At 41.8% G+C, this 22773-nt stretch overlaps 1 protein-coding gene across 2 annotated transcripts in view; it reads right to left on the bottom strand.

Moving 5' to 3' along the window:
* The window catches only part of ZC3H14 (zinc finger CCCH-type containing 14), a 31069-nt gene extending 9123 nt beyond the window's left edge, over window positions 1–21946 (bottom strand). Inside the window, exons 1-9 of one of the 2 annotated variants that reach the window (XM_061611910.1) lie at window positions 21764–21946; window positions 18450–18492; window positions 16785–16899; window positions 15796–15836; window positions 15277–15472; window positions 12062–12482; window positions 5629–5798; window positions 3028–3128; window positions 100–255 (exon numbers count right to left, since the gene is read on the bottom strand). In XM_061611910.1, the coding sequence (XP_061467894.1) occupies window positions 100–255; window positions 3028–3128; window positions 5629–5798; window positions 12062–12482; window positions 15277–15472; window positions 15796–15836; window positions 16785–16899; window positions 18450–18492; window positions 21764–21799 (1279 nt within the window). In that variant the 5' untranslated portion in view covers window positions 21800–21946. Of the gene's footprint in view, window positions 1–99; window positions 256–3027; window positions 3129–5628; window positions 5799–12061; window positions 12483–15276; window positions 15473–15795; window positions 15837–16784; window positions 16900–18449; window positions 18493–21215; window positions 21733–21763 lie in introns of those variants that run through there. The other variant, XM_061611911.1, reaches the window with a different exon arrangement.
* Window positions 21947–22773: the final 827 nt, after the last annotated feature.

The following is a 22773-nucleotide window of genomic DNA, read 5'->3' as shown; positions in this document are numbered from 1 at the left end:
CACTACAGAATTCCATGTGCCTGCAGCCTGTCACGAGTTTTCAGGGTGGAGAACAGGATCAATGTCTCCTTGGGAAGAGAGCACCATATTCAGCGTTACCTGGAACTCTCCCCAATGCTTGTTCCTTCGGCTCTTCTTCTTGTATCTGGGAGTCTGCTCTGGATGGACGGCTCTGGCCATGAATCACTTCCAGAAAGGTTTCCTCTTGGGAGGTTCGGGTCCTGGGAGCCACGGGAACCGTCTGCTTTGCTGGGACTTTCCATAAATAAATAAATGACAAATCATCAAGGCTGTTATGCAAAGAGCAAGTGTCTACTGATCCTTTATCACAAAAGTTAAATGCAGCCTCTAAAAATCCAGCTAAAATAGGCCAAAAATAGCAGCAAGTTTCTAATCACATAAAAGTTTGCCTTTCAGATTGACTTCTGGGGCAAAATTAATTAATTTAAGACATTAATTAATTAACTGGTTACTATCCACGAATGTGCTGTTTTGCCTCCCATACCATCTAAACTTCTGCTTTCACTTGAATATGTTGGTTTGGAGGAGATTTGTCTCAGAAAGTCTTTTAAGCTACTGTGCTCGCACACTGCCTAGCCAGCAAGCAGTCAATACCAGGATGAACAGAGAAATGAGAAGCCATCCCGCTTCACTGTTGTTTCCATCTGGTTGCTAACACAAGAACATTCTCTGGGTCAAGAACATTTGCCAGCATTTCCCACAGACCTTTTTTTTAATTTGGGGGATGTCAACTGAAGGCTCTTCCTGCCATAGCCAACAGCTTACAACGGACTTCAGATGCTGTGCATGAATACAATGCTGGTGTGTTAATGTGTGGTTCAAATGTTCTCTTTTACAGGTTGTTTCTGCTATTGTAGTGTAGTCTTTTAAACTGAAAGTTGCTTTTGAGAAGCTTTGGCTGGGAGAAGATATAAATCCAAGAAATAAAATACAGAAATATTTTAAAGACTTAATCCGGACAAAGAATTTACAATCAGATTTATACCAGTTTAATCATTGAGGTTCCCCCAAAGAATCCTGCTAATTGTAATTTGGTGACAGTACGGAAAAATATGTGCTGGGTATTCCTAGCTCCCTCGCACAACTACGGCTTCCAGCTGTGGGCTGCAACTCGCACTTACCTGGGAGTAAGCCTCAATAAATGTGCAAAAAACATGTACGGGATTGTGCTGTTAGTCTATGGTAAAGATACAGTCCGAGAGCCTGTGGAGATATTCTATTAACAAGTGGGACTCTGCTCACTTACAAGCAGACTACAAATTTGGTGTCAATTCAGCTTGCAATCTTGCAAGGAAAACTGATCCATGGGGCTGGTATCTCCAGTGTCACATCAAAAATGATTTCCAGAGAAGTAGCCATATTAATAACACAAGAACCTGCTGGATCAGGCCAGTTGCCCATTTAGTTGAGCATCCTGTTCTTGCAGGGACCAACCAGATGTCTAGGGTAAGCCCACAAGCAGAATCTGGGCAAACAGCACTCTCCCTTTCAACAGTTTCCAGCAACTGGTATTTGGAAGCATACTGTCTGTGTAGGCAGAGCACAGCCATCATGGCTAGTAGATATTAATCTACTGTAGCTGAAACAACAAGGAGTGGCCTTAAAAAAATAATGGTGACAGAATCTTTAATAGACTAAAGTCCACTTCATCAGATGCTTGAAGTTTTACCCTATGCTAAAACTTAAATGTGTGCAAAATAAGAACAGTGACAATTCACAACAGATCTCTAATTCAATCCCTGGGGTCTTCAGGCAGGGCAGGAAAAGAATTCTGCCTGACAACCTGGAGGGCCGCTGCCAGTCTGGGTTGACAACACTGAGCTAAATGGACCAATAAAAATGGAGATGGACTCCCTTCAAGCTGATCCTGACTCATGGCGACCCTTTGAATAGGGTTTTCATGGTAAGCGGTATTCAGGTGGTTTTACCATTGCCTTCCTCTGAGGCTGAGAGGTAGTCACTGGCCCAAGGTCACCCAGTGAGCTTCATGGCTATGTGGGGATTTGAACCCTGGTCTCCCAGGTTGTAGTCCAACATTCTAACCACTATGCCATACTGGCTCTCCAAATGGACCAATAGTCTGTCTCAATATAAGGCAGCTTCCTGTGTTCCTAACAACAGTAACTGAAGATAACACAAACATCCTAACATTGCTAAGTTAATGACTCCCCTGTAGTTTTAGTAGGATAGAAAACCATCACAATTCACACCAGAGGTGATAGCAGAGAACTTCCTGATATGTTGTAGTTTATCATTTTGCCTCCACACACCATGAATTGCTTGGACTTACTAAACAGGGCTTGGAGATCATGTATCCCTGCTATCCTTTGAGAGCAGGGTTAGCTTCCCTCCTGATAAGAAGTTCTCATTTTGTATATGAGGACATACCATCCTCACAAGAAGATGATTAGTGAACTACGACACTGACTACTTATACAATTTGCATTTTCTTCTGTGAAGATGTTTATGAGGAACTCAAGGCTGGCTGAGACAGCCAGTGTGGCATAGTGGTTAGAGTGTTGGACTACGACTTGGGAGACCAGGGTTCAAATCTCCACACAGCCACAAAGCTCACTGGGTGACCCTGGGCCAGTCACTGCCTCTCAGCCTCAGAGGAAGGCAATGGTAAACCACCTCTGAATACCGCTTACCATGAAAACCCTAATCATTGGGTCGCCATAAGTCAGGATTGACTTGAAGGCAGTCCATTTCCTTTTCTTTCAAGGCTGGTTGCTAACATTTGAGTATCTTGAATATCTGAAGAAGTACTGAAACAGTTCCATATTCTGCAGTAACTGTCATCTTCTACTCATCTTCTATTCACATGTTATTTGTTTCTGCCATTATTATCACTTCGGCTGTATATTATATTGTTTTGTATTGTTTATGCTTTACTCTGTGTTATTTGTTTTTGTCATTCTCATTATTCCAATAGTAAATTGCATTTTAACTGCACATTCAGTGTAGTGACTTTTCTTGGTTATCCCTGCCAAACAAGTCATTTACCTGTAGCATAATTAGTTGTCTTTGTAACTGATTCCTGAGCTTCAGATATAGCTTTCAATATTAAATTCTTATTGGCCTGTTTGGAAGGCGGCAGCGAAGGCCTGGAGAGATTAAACAAAAAAAGATACAAGCAAGGAAATTTATTTGACCTGATACATAAAATGGTGAAGTATGTCTATTATTTGACATTATGGATATATAAAATGGTGAAGAGGTGCACAGATGAGAATTTTTGGAGAGTTGTCCTCTCATCAGCTGCTGTGCCATCCCTGCCACCTTCTGTACTACTCTGTCAGCCATACATCTTTGTACTGAAATCACTCTCCTCCTTGTGGACATCCTTGCATTCATCTCCAGATGGAGGGCAGCCTTGCATATGCTGGACTGCCCTGCCATACATCCAGCAACTTCAGAAATGGAACTTCTACTGTGGCGGCAACAGAGGCCAACATGAATGTACTCCTGATCTTCTATATCCCTCCCTTAACTTAATGACAAAATAACTGTTGAATCCAACAGAAGTTCTGCAGAGAAAAATTAAGCTTATGATCAGCAGTGGCCTAGTAGGAACTGCTGGCCAACACTGCAGAGTGGCCGAGGTGGAATTCTCAGTCTTACAGCAGTCGTAAGACAGCTCAGGATGCCCAAGCTGTCACCTTCAAGCATGCAAGTCACATGGCCTCCTGGCTTCAGCAGGAGTGATGAGCCAATAAGCAATGTTGTATTTGCACAATGCTCACTGAGGCATCTCCTGCCTCCACTGCCACCTCCCATTTGTTTCTAGTAACAATGACCATTCCTTTCCCTGCTTGCTCACCCTACAACAACAGTCAACAGTTCCTACTAGATTACCACTCCCAGGCTGCCAGAACTTGAGACCATTTTCTCCTCTGTAAGAGCAAAGCAAGCAATCATTGACTGTAAAAGTCATGTATTAAATAATCAAAGCAACAAGATGGCAACCATAATAATAGCTGATGTATTTTCCTGGGTGCTTGGCATTATCTGATCTTGCAATGTGGCCTGACACCCACAAACAATTTAGGCACTGACAAGAATGCTCAACATTCTCAATGGGGGGGTCAACTCCCAAGCCCAGGGCAACTGATCTGGCCAGGCATAACCCATGCCTCCCTTACCAGGGCTGAGTTAGACCAACAACAACCCTGCAAGGTAGGTAGACTGCCACCACTCCTTAAACCTGGTCACCCACTCTGGACCAAGGGGAAACCCAAAGTGCCAGAATTAGATCTGCCAACGATTCCAAAAGACAAGAGCCAAGAACGCACTGCTTGTCTTGCAGCCTTAGGGCAAAATACTCAACTATACGGTAGTCTGTGGCTAATTGGCCAAGGTGTTGGATTCAGAACCAAATTCCCTGTGAAATGAATACACACTGGTAAATAAGAGGTAGCTTTATTAGGATAAATAGAAGTGCAAAAATACAGCAGCAAACTAATTCCTTAAACCAAATACCTCTAGGGTTAGGTAAAATACAAAGGGCAGAGTTCAAGTCACAGACAAAAATAACACATCTATCTAGCCTATTCTATACTTATACAATATAGGAAAACCAGCAGAGTAACTTCATGGTTCCATATCTCCCCAGATGTATAGCCTGGATAGCAGATGAAAGATGGAACCCCAACATCAGGTAGCACCAAGGACCCAGAATCTTAGTTCTATTTTTATGGAAGAAAGTCTAGCAACAACCAGGAATTAATTACCCAATCAGGGGGCTTTCTGATGATGACATTTTATTTATTTATTTATTAAATTATTAGTCCCCCATCTGGCTGGTTGTCCAGCCACTCTGGGCGACGTACAAAATAAAAACATACAAATACATTAAAACATTAAAAATCTCAACAACAATAATAAAACCTAACCCACCCCAAAAGCCTGCCTGAAGAGCCAGGTCTTCAAGGCCCGGCGGAAGCTCATCTTAGAGGGGGCATGGCGGAGATAATTTGGGAGGGAATTCCACAAAGTGGGGGCCACAATTGAAAAAGCCCTCTCCCTAGTCCTCACCAGTCTAGCTGTTTTAACTGGTGGGATAGAGAGAAGGCCTTTTGAGGCTGATCTTGTTGAGCGGCATCCCTGATGATGTTGGAGGCGCTCCTTCAGATAGACTGGGCTGGAACCATATAGAGTTTTAAAGGTCAGAACCAACACCTTGAATTGCACCCGGAAAACAACCGGAAAACGTCCTTCAGAGCTTTCGCACCTGTCACACAGTTCTCCAGCCTTCCCAGGCCTGTGGCTTTGAGATATCAGTCTCAGGCTGATAAGCAGGTGTTCTTATTCACTGCCTAATTAACTGTGTTCAGCTGTGAGAACCTACAGTCTCATGGCCTTCCAGAGGCCCTAATTCAGGCAAGATGTTCCCCCCACAGTTCCTTGCCACAGAACCACTTTATTTAACAACCTTACAAACCAGGCATTCTTGACAGCACATCTATGTGAAAATAGGTTTAAGCTCCTAATTTACCACTTTAGCGCTAGTTTCTCTACAGGAACTCAGGATAATCTATTTTAATGCTTACTTTGTCCTCTTGTAAAAATCACAGTATTAATTTAAAACTCGCAATTTTTAGATACCTTCTTTCAGGTTTTGCCGGCACAGAGACGCTGCTGGAAATGCCTCCCAGTCGGAGCCCATCATCTTCCTCCTCCTCCTCCTCCTCCTCCTCCTCCCCATCATTGCTGAACTGTTTCACTCGGACTATGGAGCTTACAATGGGGAGTTTCCTCTTCCTCAAATTTTCTTCCTGTAAGCAAAAGGATAATTTCACATATTTTTATTTGAAATGTATATTCTGCCCTTTAATACAGATATTTCCAGGACACCTTAACTATTATTGACTTTGCTTTTAAGTTCACGAAATGAGTCTGTTTCTCTCAGAGTAAAAAAGACACCTATTTTCCATGCTCCACAGTTAACTAAGCCTGTAACTGAACCTAAGAAGGTACAGCTGAAGGTACAGAATCATCTGTTATTCCCCTGCTTGCTCCTGCCTCCCTCTGTGGTTTTCCTGTGCTGAATTCCATATGTGTAAAGCATCATGCACAGAAGCCATGAACAAGTGTATACTTAATCTTTGGAGAAACAAGATGTTTCCTAGAGTGCAACATTTATTCTACTTAACAGCGTTGACTTGTTCTTCCTGAACAAGCTGTTAAAATCCAGAAACAATACCCAGATCCACAAGTACTACTCAGCATTCAGGCATTAGTTCCCAATCACCATATTTACTCTACTGTACCAGTCAAAGCCACCTTCTACCATAGCATGTCTTTGCTTCAGAGGGTTGTTTTGGAATCAGAGAGTTGGACAGTTCCCAGTGGAGCAATTAGTCCAATTCCCCACCTCATACTTAAAGGCAATGGCAGATGTTCCGCAGACTTTTTCTTGGGAGGTTGAACTTGGTTTTGTTTGTTCTCCTCTCCTCTTTCATTTATTTATTTTATTATTATTATTTATTATATTTATATACCGCCCCATAGCAGAAGCTCTTTACAGCCCCCCCGCCCTGCCCCGCCCCACCCCACTTTCAAGATAACCTGTAGATCCCACTGTAATAAGAGGTTCTTAGCACTCAGGACAATTGGGATCAGCTTTCAACAGTTATTTATCACATTTGAATCCTGCCTTTCCCCCAAGGAGTTCAAAGCAGCACGCGAGTGGTTTCTCCATTTTATCTTCACAATAGTCCTGTGAAGTAGGGAAGGCAGAGTATCACTATGGTTGTCCAATGAGCAAATCCACTGCACTGGCCCTCAGTAATGGAGGCTGGATAGAGGATGTACGCAGGACACAGCTTAAAAAACGAATCACAAACAACAACAACAAAAGTAATCACCTATTTCAAGACAGCTTGCATTTTTTTTTAAAAAAAATCCAAACTCTCAAATTATTTGCCAAGAATTATGGACACTGGGATACAGTTTGTGCAGATTTACTTGTTTTACTTTTGAATTAAACAGTTCACCTACATTATTGTAGAATGTTGGCAGTTCCCCTGCATTGTAGAACTGTAGACAAAATGTTTTATATGTACTCAGTTAAAGTGTGTGTATGTGTATAAATAATAAAGGCTAGGGAGGGGCAGGACAGAGAATGTATGTTTGTGAATATGTACGAAGGGGAGCCTGGCTAGATTAGGATGAAAGGCCAGAAATTCATGCACTATAAAGAGACTCCTCCTCACTGAATAATGGAGGTTATACGGCACATCATTCTTGAGTGTACACACACACTAGTATATTCACAACCAGGAGGGCTAAAAGCTTGCCTTGTAAAGAAACCAAACAGATTTTTAGAATCTGGGTTCGGCTCGTTATCACATTTAGTGTGAAATACAGTATGCAGAGCCATCTTAAACAATCCTTTTTATACCCCCAACCACTTCACTAATTGATACCAAATATAAACTCATGAACCGAATAATGTGATTACACAAATTATCCTGTTACCCAGTGGGCAAGTGCAGATGCTATAAAACACAACAGAAAGAGGAAAGGAAGCAGTAACTAATATCATGACAGACCACAGAAAGGAGAGATTAGTTAGATGTGAATGTCGAGAGCAGGTCCAGAGTAAGGATCTCAGTTTTGTATGACCAACTGTTAAAGAGTAAAAATTTGCTGGGAAGGACATGTGAAACGTATTCTTGGTGACTTGTTTTGATACTTTGGAAGAAAACAGTGCTGGTCTTTGGTCCCTGGGATGCCACCAGCAAGAAGACTTAATCATGGAGTGCCACGCCCTCCAAAATAAACAATAGATTGAAACCGCCACCATCCTGGGGATGCAGTTGCAAGGCTGCCACATTTCCGTAGCAGTCCCATGTAAAATGCCACCATCAGTGTATGGAGAGACACTTTTTTTAAAAAAAAATGTTTCTAAGAGTTTACAAAATTTTGACAAAGGAAGAGACAATGGGGAAGGGAGAGTCGTGTGTACCAACGGACAAATATGAGCAAGTACTTTATTATTTATTCATTTAAATATTTATATCCTGCTGCTCCACATCATTCAAGGTGGAATACAAAGTTCAGAAGATACAACAGCAAAACAGGGTAAAATACAGTCTTAAAACAACAACAACCAGTAGCAACAAAACATCCCAGCAGATAGCAGACATTGTCTGTAGGCCCTCACTAAAAATGGCCCACAGGAATAAAACATTTTTTAAGTGCATGCTTAAAAGAGGGGGGACAGGTGAACCTCTTTTGGGGGGCTAATCCATAATTTTGGTGCTACATCTACACCAACTACTTGTCTCATCTCTGTTGATGAGAGGACAATAAGAAGGGCCTCAGAAACTGAACGGAGATCTCATGCAATTCCAGTGCCTCGAATTGATCCTGGAAACAAATTTGTAGCCAATGAAGCTTGCACAAAATTGATATAAAATGGTCCATCCTGCTGACCCCAGAAAGAACTCTGGCTGCAGCATTCTAAATCCCTTGACATTTCTGGACCGTCTTGCAAGGCAGCCCCATACAAAGCACATAGAGTGGAGTCGTGTCATACAGGCATTTAACTTGTGCAAATTCAACAATATGTGCTCGGCAAATAAATAAATAAATAAATAGTGAGGGCGATTCCACCCGCCATCCCATTCAATGACCATCTACCTGTGTGAGTTTCTGCAAGACCTGCTCCCTGCATTTCTGGCTAATTTCCACCTGGCCTGGAGGGGTGGGGCCCTGTTCCTCTCCAGCTACAAAAGCAGCAACTGCTGAAGGGGCCAGAGACCATCTACCTGTGTGAGTTTCTGCAAGACCTGCTCCCTGCATTTCTGGCTAATTTCCACCTGGCCTGGAAGGATGGGGCCCTGTCTCTCTCCAGCTACAAAAACAGCAACTGCTGAAGGGGCCAGAGACCGTGTGTGTGTGTATGTGCGCGTGAACCTGCTGCTCGGGATGTCTATAGACTACTGGGGTTAGTTGTTTTTTAGTTGTTTTTGGGGTCAAGATTTAATTTTGGAGATTCATTTTTGCTGTTATTTGGACTACAGCATATTTTTGTTAAACACTGTTGTGAAGTGTGTGGGGATTGCTTAATTGTATATTTATTGAGATGTTTTCATTAGTTTGTTGTTTATTATTATTGTTTGGCTACTTATATACTGTGTATATTTATATTTCTTTGTTGTATTATTTCTCTGTTGTACACTGCCCAGAGAGCTATGCTAGTCGGGCGGTATAGAAATTTAACATAGATAGACAGATAGAATGAGCACATGCCCCGGAGTGAGCGTGAGATGGAAGGCGCGAATCTGCTGCTCCCTCAGTCGGTTTCAGTTCTCACGTGCCTCTCACAGTGTGAGCATCTCACTGCACTGAGTGTGATTCTAGTGTTTAAAGATATGTATTTTTCGTAATGTACTTTACAGGCGATTTATGGGATTTTCAAGGGTAATTTTGACTATACATGATTTTCTTATGTGGATTTTAGAACCTAAGCCTTGTGCAAGATGTGACTGGAAATGACCACGCTAGATCTGATTTCTCCTGGAAAGAGCACAGCTGGTGCATCAAAATGAGTTGGTAAAAGGCAGGCCTGGGCACTGCTGTCTCTTGTGCATCCAAGAGCTGGGACAAGATCTAGGAGCATACCCAAACTGTGATCCTGCTGCTTCTGGGACTGTAACCCTATCCAAAACAGAATGAGTTCCTCACTCAGGATCGTCAGTCCTGCTTACCAGCAGGATCACCAGCACCACCTGCTCATACCTTAAGGTCATCTATGCAGGCCTTCCCATGTGCTCTCTCCATCTGAAGTGCCTCCATCTCCAGTCATCCTTTTGCCACCAAGCTAAGACTTGTTTTGTTCTCCCAGGCCTTTTAAGATCTTGCTATTTTATTTGCTGTGCTATAATTGGTAGTTGTAACTCCTGTATTTGCTCATTATTTTACCTCCTATATATTTTGTAGTTTATATTATTGGGTTTCTTGCTGGGTTAGATTTTAAGATTCACTGTGGATTTTCTAAATTGCATTATTCTAATGTTTTTAATTGATGTTGTACAATGCCTAGAGAACTTGTTTTGTGAGGTATCTAACAAATCTAACTAATAATAAATACCTATAGGCATATATGCTACCGTATTGTCTGGGAGTGTCTGTCTGTTCGCCCTCATCAATCTCAAAACTCCCAGACACAGGTTACATGTGCTAAGGCTCTTCCTCATTTGGGGCTATGGGCTGTGACGACTTAGGCCAGGGTTGTAGAATCTTTTTCAGACTTAGGGCCACTTTCTCTTCTAGGCTATCTTCCAACAGTCACATGCTATGGGTGGGTGGGGCCAGAGGCAAAAGCTGGCACCGCAAAAAAATGAAGATTTTACTTTCATACAGGAAACTAGTTTCTACATATGCTCACATACCCCTCTCTATCCAGGGAAGCATCCATTCCAGCCAAGTAAAATGCTCAAGGAGGGCCAGTGAGGGATGTGACCTTGGGAGTGGCCTGGTGAAAGTCTTGACGGCCAGATGGGGAGAGGTCTGAAGGGCCACATTTGGCCCCCAAGCTTCAGGTTCACCATTCCTGACGTGAACCAAAGACTTCCTCCTAAGTAGGGATTCCAAACTGAAACCAAATTTTAAAAGCTACATACATTCCAAATTATCTTCTTGGGTTTTCACCTATCCACTGTTCTTCCACAGTAGACCCAAACAGGAATAATAATGCTTATTTCCTCTTGTAAAATATTTGGGAAATGGAGGGGGGTGGAGGGAAGGAGAGCAGCAATGACTCGAGGGAACAACTGGCAAAAAGAACAGATTCAATCAGAATATGGGACAAATCAGTGCTGAAACCAAATATCCATTCATCCTGCTGCTTTTCTTACAGTGTGTTTTGCTTTATGAAAAACCAGGAGCTAATGAAGGGAATGATCACAGGCTGTCTCTGTGATGAACTCTAGAATATTCAGGGATTTGGAAACCAGGATTTATACAATCTAAATATCAAGGCAAGCAGGATTCTAAGAACAGTGGCCAGATAAACAAGATAGTAGCTTTTACTGTCAAGTTCAGTTTAGTACAACTGTTTTCAAACCCTGTTCTGATGAACTCTCCCTTGAAAGCATTCAGGGTTGCTCAATGAAGGTCAGTAAAAGCAGTCAAGCTTCTCTGAATGACAGCTTGCCATCAATGCCAATCTTCCTGCAACAACCAGCTCGAGAGAGCATTGGGTGTGTCCTGGGACATGTTCTCCGTTCATACAGAGCAGCAAACTGTGCCTATCTATTTATGACATTTATTATCCCACCCTCTCCAAGGCACTGAGGTGGTATGCTGGGTTCCTTCCATTTTATCCTCACAACAACCCTGTGAGGTAGGTTAGGCTGAGAGACAGAGACTAAACTCACCCAGTGAGCTTCATATATGGGTGGGGATTTGACCTGGGTCCAAAGGCCTTTGTTCAAATTCTAACCACTATACCACACTGGGTCTCTGGTAAGTGAATGTGTACCCCTAGATCATACTCCAGAATCCTCTACAACACTACGGAGTTTCAAGGCAGATACATCAATGTGGGAAGAGCTCCCTGAAGACAAAAAGCTTGAAATCCTCTGATTTAGTATTAACCAATGACCATGCCTTGGAGAGCTGGAGTTTTATAGAACACTTACACAAATCCCCAGCTAGTCTGCATTTACATTGGAATTGTTTTTAAGACTTTGTTTTGTTTTATCGCTTGCTGTTTGCTGCCCTGGGAGGAAGGGGAAGATATAAATTTAATAAATAAATAATAATAAATAAATAACTATGCCAATGGGCTAAAGATCAGAGTTACAACTGCTACTTACCCTGTTTAAGGCTAACATCACACATACAACCACACATATTTTTCACTAAAGCAACTAGAGCCTGGATGCCACAAAGTTTGGATGCCACATGTGAGATATTTTTGACCGCTGTTGCTATGTTTAGAACAGGGGACTCCAGGTGTCCATGGTGACCTGCGTTTGTTGAGTACATGTTAAATTACTGGCATAGCTGGGGCTTACATACTTACCTCACTGCTAATTTTATCAGCATTCCCTTTGGCAGTGGGCCTGTAACTCTCAGCCAAGTTGCCAAACACGTCTGGATCGCAGAGCTGGATGGTTTCCAGTGACCTGCCACCCTGTACATCAAGCTGTTTGCCAGTCTGTAGGTTACTCTGTTGTGGCAATCTCTGCAAGTGCATGTTGCCTTCAGCGCCTCTACTAGCTGGCGGGCGGTAGATTTCGGCAGATGGGCGGGAGGAGCCATAAGTTACCGTTACGAGTGGCTTCTTCCGGGGCAACCGATTCTCCTGCACAAAACTGAGGTCTTCATCAATGAGATCATCTGGTTCAGGCTTAATGTCGATCACAGCTTCCAAAGGTGACAGCTCCCTCAGAGGTTTCACAGTTGACATCAAGAGGGATGGGGAGCCATCTTGGTGAGACTGCCTGCGTGAGAAGAGAGAATATTAAGTTAACTTCATGTAAAAAAAACACAAACCCTTTGCTTTAACCCTCCATTGACAGATGGGGATCAAACACAATGGGGTGGGGTAGGGGGTAGAATCACACATTTTTGGGCAGTTTTTCACAATTCCATGTTCCTGGTAATCTTCAACCATGATGAGGTTTGAATTGCCATATGGCCAACTCCACCACTCCTAAATTTAGTGAAAAATCTATGTTTTTTCTTTTACAGTTTTGAGGGCAATTCTAATCCTCCTGGAATGACTGAGAAAGACAAAAAAAAGTCATGCACATAAGATACTAGAGGTCAAAGTGACCCCACAAAAGAACCTGTTTTGTCTATTTTGTAAGGAAAAGGGATGAACATTCTTTTTTGTCTATTTTCATAATAGACAAATCATTCACTTCCTTAACACCACAATAAACTGTATTGGGGTCAACATTATCCCATGGTTTCATCCAAAAAAACCTTTTCCGACCAGAGTTGTTTAAACTTTTTTCCCCACTTAGAACCTTCCTTGTGACAAGGAAAACTGTTTTTTCACCTCTGCTTTGATTTTGCACAGAATTTATTAATCTGATTTGTTGGTATCTGCATCTGCAAACATTTGCACAGAACTTACTAATCTGATTTGCTGGTATCTGCATCTGCAAACATTTGCAAGGAACTAGCACCCCCACCTAAGCAGGTGGTCAGACCTAATGACACCTCCCTTTCAAGGATCTATAGCTGACCATTATTCTCTGTTAAGATCTTTGCCATTGATAATGTGTGTATGTGTTTGTGGGTGAGAGAGAATTTTTCAAAGTAAGTTTTTGCATTTTTTCTAGTGCTTTACTTTTCAGTGGAAAATGTTTCATTTCTTAACTTCATTAGTAACAATAAATTGATACCAACTGCCATGGCAATTTCAAAGTTTTTAATTTTTTTACTAAATATAAGTAAAATAAACATGCTAAGTTAATCAGGGCATCAGAATATTTGCTGATGCAAATTACCCTATGCAAGTTACTCAACCTTTTCTAATTCAAAATAATTATTTTTTCTGGAAAGCCCATATCACTGATCTTTACAAACTGTGTTGTTAAAGGTTGCCCTCAAGACTTTCAGAGAACAATGTCACTGGTCTCCTTCAAAAGAATAAATAAAGTCCTGAGATTTGATGTTTGGCTTCAACATCAAACTATCAACAAGAGAGACAAACTTGATCCTGTGCACAAGCTATAGGATATATTTACCAACGAACTTGCACAACTCTTCATGCCTTATGAGAATGTCACAACTGTACCATTCACAAGAGGATGTCCAATCAGGCAGACACAAAATTCTAGCCATGTTGCGATTCCAAAGCATCATGTGTTTATGATGCAGACATAAGGCAGCTGATACATTATTAATCAAACAAATACAGACTTCGTGTGGGGAAGTACAAACATGCTCTGCTCTAGCAGCTCTAATCATAGGCCAGACAATGGTTGAGAAACTAACCACCTAATTAACTTTGGATGGCACATAACAATTTAAAACTTTCTTACCATTATGTCACTGAGCAAGGAATTAGCCAAGAAAAACCTGACTCTGCTTAGCACATTGAAAAAACAAACAATCCAGAACCACCACCCCCAAGTTCTTTGCCCACAAACCCAGAAGTACCTACAGCATTATTTAGGCTTTCAAAAGATTTTACAGTTTTAAATTATGTGCTGAAGAAAGCAAGGACAGTAATTATCCCGTCTTCAATGCACAGCGATGAAGCCGGAGATCATTTTTATGACACTAAAACTAAAGGTCCCATGCGACCAGATAGTATCCCCGTACACTTCCAAATGCATGATCAAACAGTGATCCAATAGTGTTTTTTCCAAATATGGTGGACACTACCTGTATAAATGCATACATTGTTTGGAAGCTGATGAACTCATGATGATGTAAACATTCCAAAATACGTCTTTTTGTAGAAGATCTAAGTCTACAGTTGATCAAACCATGAGCTAAGCCATGACACAGCAGCCTGTCTGGGACATCAAGAGAGGCAGTCTTATAATTGGTAGGGCCTGCCAATGCGGAAGCTTAAAAAGCATCAACAAGTCAACACAACAACAGCAAACTGCAGCAAGATGTGCTTACTTCCAATCTGGAGGCAAACCACACACCAAGCCCACACACTAAGGCTCCAACTCTATCCAAACTATGGTTTGCAATCCTGGTTTGTAGGCAAACTATGGTTTGCACAAACGTCATTTGACTGCAGTGATGAACTGTGAGGGAAGGAGTCAGAGCACAAGAGGGAAGGAAGGCGCCTATGAGCACATAGGAAACTGCCTTATACCGAGTCAGACCATTGGTCCATCTAGCTCAGTACCATCTACACTGAAGGGTAGCTGCTCTCCAAGATTTCAGGCAGGAAATCTCACCCAGCCCTAACTAGAGATGCCAGAGATTGAACCTGGAACCTTCTGCATGCAAAGCAGATGCTCTAGCACTGAGCTGCGGCCCTTCCATGTATGGAAGTGCCAGACTATGATTTGGCATTATGTCTGAACTGAATCTGAGAAAAACAATGGTTGATCGAAGGCTACCAGGGGAGTTCATGGCAGAGCAGACATTTGAACCAGGGACTCCCTGACTTACAACTTAACTACTATTTATACCATTTATTTTAATATTTCAACACTATAAATAGCATTGGGTGCCTTGGCAGAAAGCAACACATAAATGAAATGCACAAGTAAATGAATAAAAAATCTACCAGCTCTTAAGAAGTGAGAACATTACCGGGAGGCAGAAGCTCTCTGTTCCTGGGAGCTAGTTGAAACTCGAGAGTCAGTCTTCTCTGGCCGAGAACTTGAGACTGTGAGGGGCTGTAGGATTTCCTCCCCACTTCTCTCCTCACTCCCACTTGATGTGCTTTTGACAGAAGGCAGGCTGCTCTCAAAGATGTTTGATTCAGAAGATTTTAGGTTGGGGGGCTCTGGGGAGACAAGTATACCCAATCTTAGCTCAAATTTCAATGAAGTACTTGAACACAACTGCAAAATATATTCCACTGTAGATTTCAATAGCAGCACACCTCCTTGGAAATAGGCTTTCAAACTAGTATTTCCTCCTGTTTGCATAAGAATTTCTCTTAAAATTCTAATTCTCTCACAGATCATAGCAATTACGCCCTTACCTGACTACACTCAACAAGTACAGCATTTTAAGTCTAAAACATACATGAGAACATAAAGCACACTATCCCTTCCTGTAGATATTTAATTTCCAAAGACGTAAGATGGTCTTTCTTTTACTTACCTGTAGTTACAGACCGAAGCTTATCTAGCACACCATGAAGCCTGAAAAAATAAGAAAAATGTTTTACTCTAAAAATCTATGTTTTAAATAAAGCTTCTGAAGGCATCTGCCACTTTGTTATAGTGGCCAGTGTCATAAAATGAAGAATAGGGAAGAAGGATTTTCTTAATGCAACTTATTTGCATGGAGCCAGTACGACACAGCGTAGCATTCTGGACTGGAACGCTAGAAACCCAAATTCAAAATGTTGCTCCGTCACAAAGCTTGCTGGTTCAATATGGACAGATCACCAACTCTCAAGTCAACATACCACCCAAAGTAATAAAAAGAATCAAAAACAACTTTGATCATTTTCTCTGATCCTTGATTTATCAATATCTAAAAGCATTTCCACATAGATTTTTTTGTGCTTGGGGTCCAGCATTTTACTGCAAAATTAGAAGAAAAGGAAGAAGGAAAAAGAGACATTAATTGTATGTGCATTGCATGTAATGAGAGTAGATGCACATAACAAGTTCATCACAGCATCCAAAAAAGAGAGTGGATGGGGAAACTAACCAGGAGAGCCTTTACATTACTGACTTTTCCTCCCAGCAACATCAAGCTGGATGTTATATCTCATTTGACAACTCACTTAAAAGCCAACCATAAGAAGACAGTACTTAGAACTATAACAGTAATTCTATAACATATCAGGTTTTCCATTCAAATTCAGGAAAAAGGTGATGTCCAAACCATAGTATTTCTCCTTCTGTGGATTGAAACCAGTCATTATGCCACAACACACCTGTTCAGCATCTGAAAAATAAGATGAATACCCAGTCCTGGCTATTTCCATGAGTGCATCTGCCTGGGATGCCTTCACTTTGCAATGGTAAACTGGTGCAGAGTATTCACATGTCCTGTCCTAAGCAGTCATGTGGAGATAGTTTCAGAATCAGACTACCAAAGAGCTCAAGTTTACAGAATTAGAGCGATGACAAACCTACCATACAGTGAATCTCACAGTGTTGTTTCCTAGAAAGAGGGAAAGGTCCTCAGTCATCTGCTCCTGGCTCTTCTTGTTGGCCACCATGACCATGATATAATCAGGGAGCTCTTCATCTGATTTAAAGATGGGAAAATACATTTGGGTGTTATGTTTTAAGGGCAACCATACAGTTTAAGTACTAAGAGTCACATTTACAATGCAAAATAAATCAAAAGGCAAATCAGAGTATCTTCCCATGTTTTCTATAATCATATCAGATGAGTGTACAGTATATTTATTAGGTATATATTATAAGAGACAAAGCTTCTGTTCCTTCTAGAACCTTGAGGCAAGCAGAAGTTTACTAGGTGGAGATTCTCCTATCACAGGATGTAGCAATGAGAAAAACAGCATCTACAGAAGGTTGCCTTGCACAGAATTCATAAAAAGGACGTGCTTTCAGACTACCCTATGCCCTGAACAAGAAAAGAAATAAAATAATTATACAGGCACAATCTATCCTACGCAGACAGCATGGACCAGAGATTGCTCTGAAGCCACATATTTTGGCTATTTCCCATTATTAGACTCCCAAGTTTATATTTAATGTGCTAATATTAGGGTACTGTTTGGGAATGGGATATTAGAACATAGTTGTTGCTGGTTGCAAACAGCAATCCTGATGACAAAAGGTTCTGCAGCACAATTCTATGCATGTTTTACTTGGAAATAAGTCCACAGCATTCAGTGGTGCTTACTCCCAAATAGGAATGCAGCTGAAGAATGGTCTTCCTCCCATTTTCCTTTTTCCCAATATAACTTGTTTGGGAATACAGAGTAAGTGTGTGGTAGGGAATTTCCTTTTTATTTCCTTATTTTGTTCTGAATGCCCTCCAGTAAGGGGAACCACATATGAAGAAATATGTGATGCATCTTATCTCAGTTGCAGGGTTTGCCCTTTATTATTTGATAGTATCTGCAACTAAGCACTTTACAATTAAAAACAAAACATAAAGAGTTACACCCAAATTCTCAGGTTTTTTTCACATATGTAGGGAAAGAGACATGTAACGGAGAGCATCCTTATTTATCAGATTTTTTTAAAAACCCACCCTCCCACCAAGGTGACATGATTGCCTTCCCCAGTGTCCTTATGACTACAATGTAGGATAGGTTAGACTGAGAGATGGTGATGGACCAATGCCAAGAGGTGGGGAACCTGTGGTCTTCCAGACGTTGCTGGACTACAACTTTCATAATCCCTCACTATTGGCCATGCTGGCTGGGAATGATGAAAGCAGGAGTCCAACAACATCTGGAGGGCCACAGGCTCTCCAATTCTGGTTAATGCCTTTAACAACTGTGCAACAGGCAGAAAGTCAATGGGTGCTATTTTTCCCAGGTGGAGATGAAGTGATGGGAAATGCTGTACCTGCTTACACTACAAGCCATTATAGGATACATTTCAGAACACAGGACTTGCTAATACAGACAAGTGGTACACAGTCTTCATGTATACATGTAAGAGGATAACCCCAAGCTAGATCTGCAGTCCTATGCCCATTTATATAGGGGACCAGCTCCACTAATCACAAAGGGGCTTTCTTCTGAGCAAGCATACATAGTGGGGCCATTAAGACCATTTTATATTTTTTACAACAACTAAAGTTACTATAAATCTTACCCACATATGCTCCCAGTTCCTGTAGCTTCCCTTTTATAGCACTCTACATGAAGAACAGAAGAAAAGCCATTTAAAATTGCACCGTTTCAAAGAAAAGACATTCAGGAGCTGCTCTAGAAGTCTCAAACTTAAAACGATGGTTTAAATGAGTTTGTCTTTGCTTGATGCAAATGGTAGCAAAACATTATTAATTGATAATGCCATCAGCATTCATGGCACTTTCCAAAAGTCCCTGCCCTGAGGATCTTGCAGTCAAATTCAACACAAAGAACGGGGAAGGAAATGGAGACACAAGTAAAAAGGGAAACAATATGCAGTTGTTTCAGTTGCATTAGCTCAAATTGAGTTACAGCAGGTAAGAGGAGCTATGGAGGTCCAATATATTTCTTCTTGTGCCACAGGTGGGCCAATGGAACATATTCTTATCATCTAAACACAAGGTATTAACATAAGTTCATGGTTATGTCAAAACTTACCAAATGAATTATAAAAAACAAGGGATGTAATTTAGCTTTAGAATAGCTTTCATGGAGATCTATGCCTCAAAGCATCCTTATGAGGAAGTGTCCCATTGATTGTAAGCAACTAATAAAGGTGAAGGCGCCCTGCCCTCCTCTACAATTGGGCACATGGCAAACATGTTGTAAAATAAAGAATAAGCGGCTGAGTGTACTTGTTCTGTGAGCATCCTTATAGTTAAGAAACACAGACAGTCTGCTTTATGTAACATGGATAAAATAGTTTTTAATTGGATATTTTATCAAAATTGGATTGTTAAATCAGACTTTTTTAAAATATCAGTTTATAATATACTATCTGAATACAAATGAACCTGTTAAAGTTGATACTTATAACCTCTTAAAACTGGTTCATGACTTTCTAACAAACACAGAGTTAAAGGCTGCTTTAGGGAAAGAACCTTGGGAGAAAACAGCTACCTTCTGAAGACAAGCATGACACAACATCATGTACTGCATTTATCATGGATATTTGAAACGCTACCGACTAAACAGCATGAACATTTACTTCTATTCCACGAAAAACACTGTTTTGCCAAGTAACTATCAATCCTTGTTTCTAGAAAGTTCTGGATATGTATTTATTTATGGTACCTTGAATTCCATGATGGAAGAAAAAAGCAGGATATAGATGTACAGTAAAGGCTCCGTTTAGTTGTAAATCAATATGTTTGATTATGGCAGACTGTTAGTTTCCATGATTGTTCAGGAAATACATGAATTCCAGCATTATTTATTTTAAAATATTTTTATCCCACTTTCTAGATAAGTCACCCTAAAAGCATTGAGAAACTTGATTTAAATCAATTAAATTAGTCTTTTTCATGGTGGATTAAAATTCATGATTTAAAATCAATCTATCCTTACACAGCAAGACATTTTTACAAGGCAGTCACACAAGCCTAATATACACGCCAAAATAAATATTTGAGAATGTATAGAATACTGACACTTTCCCTTGGCATTTGTACATTTTTAAACCACTGCTTAGGCTAAGAAGATAAAAAGATCTAGCGTTCTATGAAATATTTCTTCCTCTAATAGTTACATATTTGGTACACTTCAGCTGCAGCACTGCAAGTTTTCACAATTTCTTCTGCAAATAGACATAAGGGATTCTGCATTATGGAACTGAGTTATACGAGACTTGTGGGTTTCTGAGGCATTGGACTGTGTTCTTGGTGACTTTCTGCCTATGCTCTATGGGTTTCTATGGTGATAGGCTGCCACATCCAGGCCCTGAGACAGCAGTCCTACACTTAGGAACTACGTAGTAAAAAAAATTATGCCAGGTTATTCAGGAAAATTTGGTTGTTTCCTCTCCAGTCATTGCAGCATTGTTGTTGCATAAGACAAAAAACAACAAAACTCTACATTAACTGACTAGAAGTCAAGTTGGTCCATTCTGTAGATTTCTACAGAGCTGCATGTGAACTAAAGAAGTTATTCCAAAAAAAATAAATCAACACTCCCTTTCCTACAATGTCTGGTTTAGAAATATTTATTTTATTTATTACAGGTGTTATCCAATGTTATCTGTCCACAGATGGAAGGAAACTGTCAGCAGAACAGAGGAAAGGCAATTTTCAGCTATTCCACCTCACCCCTCTTTCCAAATCTGCTCATAGATTCCCCAACCTTCTGAAGCAGATGGGAAGAGGGCATAGAAGCTTCTGGGGGGGAGGGGAAAATCACCAAAACACTCCATTCTGCTATCAAATTCTTTCTGTCAGCAAATAGACAGCATTGGATACACTCTTAATATTTATACCTCATCTCTCATGCAAGGACCTCAGGTAGTATTTACATAGTTCTCCCCTGCCCTTTTTACCCTCAAAATAGCCCTGTAAGGTATGTCAGGCTGAGAGGTAGCAACAGTGGTCTTTATGGCTTTGTGTGGAATTTGAACCTGGGTCTCCCAGGCCCTAGTCCAACACTTTCTAATCACATTATACTAACTGCAAAACAATTTACAGACTGTGCTAGTCCTTTGCTGCAAACCAGTGAAGAATCTTGTCGCACCTTAAAATGCTAACAAGCTTTTGTAGATCTGATGTACCATGGTCTGATCTTCAAAAGCCATAACAAAAGTGTTGGTCTTTAAGGTGCCCAATAACTCTTAGTTGTTTTTACCGGCTGTGCAAAATGTGTAAGGGTGCCTGCTCTATAGAAACATGGAGCTGGGAAGCGAGGAAGCTATATGAAAATAAGATAATTAGGTACAAAATTCTAGCTTTTTTGAACTTACGGAAAGGTGAGCAATTGAGAAGACAGATGGATTTCCATAGTATCCTACCCTACAAGCCTGGGGATATCTGTCCAGATAGACAGAATCAAGTCTTTCCACAGCTTCCTGCCCTACGAGTGTGGGGATATTTGCCCAGGTAGATACAAGCAAGCTTTTCCAGAACCCCTGTCCTACAAGCTTCAGAATATGCGACCAGAGAAACAGACCGCCTTACAAGCTTGAGGTTTGTTTTGTGGGCCACCCAGCGTTCCGGGGCTGGAGGCGTCTATTATTTCTATGGATTGAAGGGCGTCGTGGAGGGCGACTGAACTCATTATTGGCAGCCACAGGGAAGCCTCTTCACTGCGGCCAGTTTTGGGGAAAAGGGCTTCCAAATCCCGCTATACGGTTGCTAGTTAAAATGGTGAGGCGGCGGGCAGGTCTGGGCCCACCACGGAAGAGGAGCGGTTGAGATGTTGGAGGGGGGGAAGGGAAGAAGGGAATCCTTTTATCCTGCCTGACTCTCCCTGCGCCGGGCTGCCTTTCCTGAGCGCCCCCATCTCTCTCACCCGGATCTTGCGGCTGATCTCGGTGCCGATCTCCATGGCCACCGACCCGACGCCCGTCCCGCTCCTACGGGGGAGGGAAAAAAAGGCTAGGCCCGGACCCGAATCTGAGCCTGGGCGAGCGAGATGGGCCGCGAACGCGAAATGGTCGATCCTCAGGCAGCGCCCCCTGCTGGTCGGAGGTGGAGGGAAGAGGGAGAGATGAAAGGAGACACCTTCTCTCCTGCGAGCCTCCCGAGAGATAGAGAGGCGGGGACAAGAACGGAGCGGGTCCCTCGGCGAATCGCTCCCGGTAGGGGACCCTTAAAGAGGTGCTTAATGCAGCAGACATAAGTCAGTGTCGCTGCTGCTAGGGATTCCTTCCTTCAGGGCGATCCCTCCTCCTTTCCAAGTCACCGCTGCCCACTCCCCTCTTTTTAGTTGAGGGAAATGGTAAGCAGGGAGAGTAACAGGGATGTAGTCGTCCAGAGTCTCGGGGGTCTTAGATCCTTTACTTTTTGGGGAGCAGGGTACCAGCAGGCATCCTATGTTTTCAGCATCCTATAAGCCAATCAGCATGAAAGGGGAGTGTGTTAGCCACCGAGAAGAGTCTTCTAACATGCTCCCTCGTCCTTTCCTGCTGATTGGAGCCAATCAGAGTGAATGGAGGTGAGTCAGCCACTGAGAAGACTCTTCGCATCAGCTAACATCAGTCTTCCCTTTCATGCTGATTGGCTCCTAGGGATATTGTTGTTGTGGGAGAAGGCATTAACAAGGATCTCTTTCTCAACCTAGCCGCAGTTTCAGAAAGGCACTTATGCTGGCTAAGCTTAATGTACTTCCGTCAGCTCTCCTAGATGGCAGATACCATAAGATTCCTTTTGCGGAGCGCCTATGCCCTTGCGGTGCGGGTGTAGTGGAAACCGTTGCCCATGTACTTTTAGCTTGTCCTTTTATCATGATCTTCATCTTTTAACCATAACCCCGATTATCCATACAAATCCGGGTAGGGATCCCACATTTTACGCCAGCTA

Source organism: Rhineura floridana, chromosome 2 (assembly GCF_030035675.1).
Source record: "Rhineura floridana isolate rRhiFlo1 chromosome 2, rRhiFlo1.hap2, whole genome shotgun sequence".
Lineage (NCBI taxonomy): Eukaryota > Metazoa > Chordata > Lepidosauria > Squamata > Rhineuridae > Rhineura > Rhineura floridana.
The sequence above is the reverse complement of the archived record's forward strand: the minus strand, read 5'-3'. Positions and strand labels throughout refer to the sequence as shown.